This window comes from Copidosoma floridanum, unplaced genomic scaffold, assembly GCF_036245765.1.
Source record: "Copidosoma floridanum isolate Cflo_tuat_1 unplaced genomic scaffold, Cflo_Japanese_pri ptg000004l, whole genome shotgun sequence".
Classification (NCBI taxonomy): Eukaryota; Metazoa; Arthropoda; class Insecta; order Hymenoptera; family Encyrtidae; genus Copidosoma; species Copidosoma floridanum.
In genome coordinates this window covers 31,180,083-31,185,352 of record NW_028321881.1, presented here as the reverse complement: position 1 = coordinate 31,185,352, position 5,270 = coordinate 31,180,083, and the positions used below count along the sequence as shown (strand labels likewise).

At 29.4% G+C, this 5,270-nt stretch overlaps 1 protein-coding gene and 1 long non-coding RNA gene across 2 annotated transcripts; both read right to left on the bottom strand.

The window, feature by feature from the left end:
* Positions 1-3,817: 3,817 nt before the first annotated feature.
* LOC106644777 (uncharacterized) lies at positions 3,818-5,270 on the bottom strand (the record flags this gene model as incomplete). Its single annotated transcript, XM_089596696.1, has 2 exons — positions 3,818-4,359; positions 5,212-5,270. Coding segments are annotated over 2 exons (222 nt in total), but the record flags the coding sequence as incomplete, so codon positions are not given.
* LOC106644784 (uncharacterized) lies at positions 4,466-5,109 on the bottom strand. Its single transcript, XR_001339145.2, has 3 exons — positions 4,912-5,109; positions 4,740-4,814; positions 4,466-4,664 (listed from the first exon to the last, which is right to left on the bottom strand). It is a non-coding gene; the product is annotated as an uncharacterized LOC106644784 (long non-coding RNA).

The following is a 5,270-nucleotide window of genomic DNA, read 5'->3' as shown; positions in this document are numbered from 1 at the left end:
AAGTGATAAGTAGACACTAGTCGCATCGCGTATTTCATAGATCTTATTATAAGACCCTAGTATGGGCTTCAAGGAGTTATTGCTCCATCTCTCTTCAGGAAGACACATAGGGATGGAGTGGCAATTCTACCATAGATGGCTCAAAAATATTTATTCTCATATCAGTTGTGTCCGGACTTAACAATTCAATTGAATAATCAGAAGTTTCAATTTTATCAGTCAAAAAATTATTTTGGTTTTCATTACAGGAATCATTTATAGATGAGATATGCAAAATTTCGGTATCATCGAGCGTTATGCAATGAGCATGTTCTGATCCTTTGATATCAGCTCGAACTAACAGTTTAAAAAAAATGTTTATAAACTGATAACAAGTTGGGTTATCGTTATATCCAACTTTACTTCTTACTGCGCTAAACAATATCCCCTGGTGGTCTTGAGACATTTTGTATGTCAACAAGAATCCTTTCCACTTTTCAAAATAATCTCTGTAAATACTAAAAACGCTTTTTAATGAGATTATAAGACCGACAAATCCGATTTTTTTTCGCGATTTTATTACTTGCGATACATCAGAAAAGCGAAGATCAGCAATATAATCTGTAATATTTTTCATTTTAATCTCAATATTGTTTATATTTGCCTGAGAAATTCCAATTTTTAATTCGTCATTTAAATACAATTGACGAGAATTTAGAATATCGAACGCCGTATTAATCATTGCACAAAATTTTGCTGTGCCGTCCACTTGACTCCATTCAACCAAACGTAGATCATCCTTTAAAAACTGTAGAGCAACGCTAACGCTTTGACTTAATGTTTGTGCAGCTAATTTAACATTCATTTTATTTTTCTCCCATTTTAAATGTTGCTGTCTTATTTTGTTTGCTGCATGAAGTCCATAATTCTGTTGAAAATGCACTAAAAATTCTATGAAGGACCAAGAAATAATATTGCCATCAGAATCAGTCACATCTTGAAGAGCAAATGAGTTCCTAATTAATTTCAGCATATGGCATCCGTCATATATGATGTAAATTGCTCTTTTTGTGACAGGATGTAAAAAAAATTTTTTTATAAATGGTCCAATACATAAGTTTGCGCCTAAGTAATTGCACATTGTACAGTTAGCTAGTAATCCATCGAACGTTAGCGATGTAACTTCTACACCTGTTTTATGAACAGCAATTAAATTCTCACGAACTAGATCGGCTTTCTCCTTTGCATTCAATGTATTTACAAAATAATAAGAAATTGGAATTTCCCATTTCCCATTTATACAAACAAGAAGAAAAACCAATACATTCGTGGCCTCGGGTACTTCATAGCTATCAACTTTCACCCCTGCGTCAATATAACCGTATTCTTTTCCATTTATTAATTCAATACCTTTCTTCAGACTCATTTCATCAAAAACAAGGTTGCATAATACTGGCTTCTCCATACTTTCTTTTTTACATAACTCTATACTTTTCTCTTCACAGCATGTATACTGCTCTTGTTAATACCCGATGGACACTCAATATTTCTGTACCACTTAGTAATAGTAATAGGATGAGGCATACATTTTAAAAAAGAATTCCTAATGTAATTGTACGCTTTTGCAGGATAAAAATGGAGTGTCGTGGCAAAGGATTGCAAGGCAGGAGGAAATAGTGTTTTTTTATCCAAAGACATTAGCCGTTGTATTAGATAAGGTAAATGTCCCTACCACGGAACGAATTTTGGTATCGATTTACCTTTATTACAGATAAAAAATTTTTTTTAACGTTTAATTATAAAATTTCGATCAATAATGGTGGTTTATCTGTTTTTGAACGTAGGTTGCTGTTTTGTATCAAAATTTAAGCAGAATTAAAAAATTTATGTGATAAATAAGAAGGTGATCAAAATGTACATTAAACGGAACGTCTGCAGTAGTTAGGCAGCACTGTTCCGCAGTCATTGTCCCCATCGCGGAACATGATTTGAAATGAATAAATATAGAACTTTCAAATTATTTAAGTATAATTTAAAGATAATAATAACTGAGAGGGGGTCAGCCAAGGTGAAATATATATAATTTACTTTTTATTTTATAAATTTCGTATTTATTTCTTTTTATTATTAAAAATTATTGTTTATTCTTATTTCCTTTTTACATTAGTTAAATTTTTTTTTTATCAAAATATTTCCAGTTTGAGTACATTTCAATATAAAATCTTAGATTCAAATAAATTATAATAAACTATCTACGGTTTTTCTTGTTTGATATTTAATAAAATAGCTTTAATTTGCAAGTCTAACTCTTTCTTTGTATCATTCTAAGACTTTTTTTCTTCTTGCAATTTTTTTTCCCATCACCTGTTTTTTGTAATATTTTGATTTCGATCTCCTTGATTTCTATATCTGTTTTTTTTAACAACTAAATCATTCTTCTTTTCTTGCATCTTTTTTATTCAGCTTCCTTATCTTCCTTTTGTTTATGGATGTTATACCACGGATCAGATTTGCATGCAGCGACAAATTTTACTTTTCCTTTAATTTTTTTCTTTTTTTTTTTGGCAAACACTTTTCAGGCAGTGTAAAAATGTTGTTAAGCATTTCCAAAGATTTATTGCTTTCGTGTATGTTGGATTATTTTGAAGTGTTTGAAACAAAGTAAGAGAAACAGAGAGAAAGATATTTTTTGAAATTCTTGTGTGTTTATTCAAAATAATTTGTAGGGGTCTAAAATACCAAGTTAAGGTGCAATATTGTATTGACGCCTCGCACGAAGATCAGTACAGTTCAGATTTACCCGTTTAAACTAACATTGCAAAATTTAAACTGTGCTGGTCTTCGTACGAGGCGTCGAAATGCAACTGTATCTCAGGAGAGTTTAAATTTAAAGGCTCTGCTTATTTTTTTTTGTTTTTTTGGCACCCATGTTTGCCATTTTTGTATACTTAAATCTAATATAAATAAGTGATACTTTATGTTGAATAGAGTTTTAAGGTTAAGTTTTATGTTTTCAAGTTATTGTGATTTAACATTACTTACCAATTAATTTAAGATGAGCAATGACAAATCTGATCTTATTAAACAAACAAATAGTACTTTCAACACTGCGAAATTGTTCAATACGTTATAATAACGACCAGTAAAGTGTGCTTCACGATGGGGACAAGATCTCTTGTTTACGCAGGTAATGAGGAACGCGTTATTTTGGCTGTTCCTTTTAATGTACATTTTGACCGACAATGAACATGGAACGGAACATGCGAAAATTAATAAAAATATTCAGTTTTTCATCAAACTATACATATAAATCGAAAGTATAGCTTCAATACATGCAAAAAAATTTAACTCCGAGCTCATACAATGCTTTATAATTATTACAGCATGGGTAAAGAAATCCTCTCTCTTCATAGTAAGTGTCACTTATCCTCATAAATTTTAGATGCAGAAAGTGCACGTTCTTAAATTACTTTTTATTTACTTCTCATATCGGTGAATTCAGATAAAATTTTAAAAAAAGTTTTAAAGATATTGTAAGCTATTTATTGTAATTTTTGTAAACTTATAAATAAACAATAAAAATTTTGGTACAAAAAATAAGAAATCGTTCCGCCATAGGGACAATATTCCTTGATAGAGACAATTACCTTACTTGGTTTCATCAGGTGTATGAGCCTACAATAAACAAGATTAGATATTGCAATAAAAACCTTTAAATAAAATAAGTAAAATACAGTGTCATTAATTAGTTGTATTTATTCTGCAAGTTAATGAACAAACATCATTCTTTCAACATATATTAATCTTAATGTAGTAATTTCAGTATCATGTTTGAAGAAATCTCAATTAAAAAATGTTAAAATAAACAAATAATTGAAAGAAACAGATAACATTTGATTTTATTCTTTTTCGTAGTAACAATGGTAATGATTTTTAAAAAATCTGTGAATGAATGATCGCTCAATAAAGTCGACGGTAAAAATTACTTAAAATTAAACAATAAACTTCATAGTAAAAATCTAGTCTTAACATGATTGTTGGTTTAAAAAAGTGAAAAATAAATTTTAGGACAATTTGTACTGTAAATAAAAATGTTGTGTAAAATCTTTACTACTTACATGTAACATGTCACTCACGGTTTTAGGTAAAACTTTTTGCTGTTTCATTTGTTGAAATACAGTTTTCAACGGCTGGGTCATTTTTTTTGAACGATGTACCTACATTTTTGTTTTTTTAATTGTTTTTCGTAAAGCAATAAGTTCTTTTTGGCCTTTCTTCATTAATTGCTTGATCAAATGCGTATTTTGTACTGAATAATCTAAAGTGTCGAAATTTATATTGGCAAATGATTTTTTCAATAAAATGTTTGGTGAAATGTAGCTATTAAAAAATGTCGTATTGATTATTGTTAAGTGAATAACTTTCATTTATCATTTACATCAAACAATAAAGCAAATAAAGTGAAAAAGATGACATTACAGTACCTGCTATTTTGTCTATTTTCTACGAAGTTGTGATCATTTTCTACGCCATTTGAGATACCTTTAGTTGTGGTAGGTTCAATGTCCTCAGAACTAATTTGACTTGGACTAAGTACGTGACATCTTGGGACATGTTCATTTACACTTGGTATGTTATCGTTTGACAGAATTTCACTCGTGCTACGTGTATGAAGTTCACTAGTTCTAAATTCAAAATTAATACGATTCACAATGTGTTGATACTATTAATTATAGTTTCTCATTAAATTAGCAACTTACATATTCGCTGCTTCATTTCCAATAGCATAACTGTCTTTCATGCAATTTGATTCATGCAGATTTTGATCATCTTTACTAGTTTTTGCATCAACAGTATTTCTAATAAAAATACATAATTTGGTTACAGGAATTTTACGAAAAATTATTAATAATCTAGTTGTAAAAATCTCACTCTGTGTTACAAGTATCATCGAAAAATATTGCAGGAATAGAACCTTTTTTCAACATTTGTTTTGTGCATAAGCCAGAATATTGAAAACAGTCAGCAGAAAAGTGTAAACCACAAACATATAAACTTTTTATTGGAGTCCACGTCTTAAAATTATTTGTGATAACATCACACCATTTCTAGTAAAAAACTTGATCTGATGGAAATCTGCAAAAAATAATAATGTATTTAAATTTGAAAGAAACAAAATATTATCATAACCTACAATTATCACTTTTTTTCAAAGTATATTTGGGAACTTACTTATGAAATGATAAATTCCGACAGTTAGGATCATCTAACCTTAAGCGGCAATTTGGTAT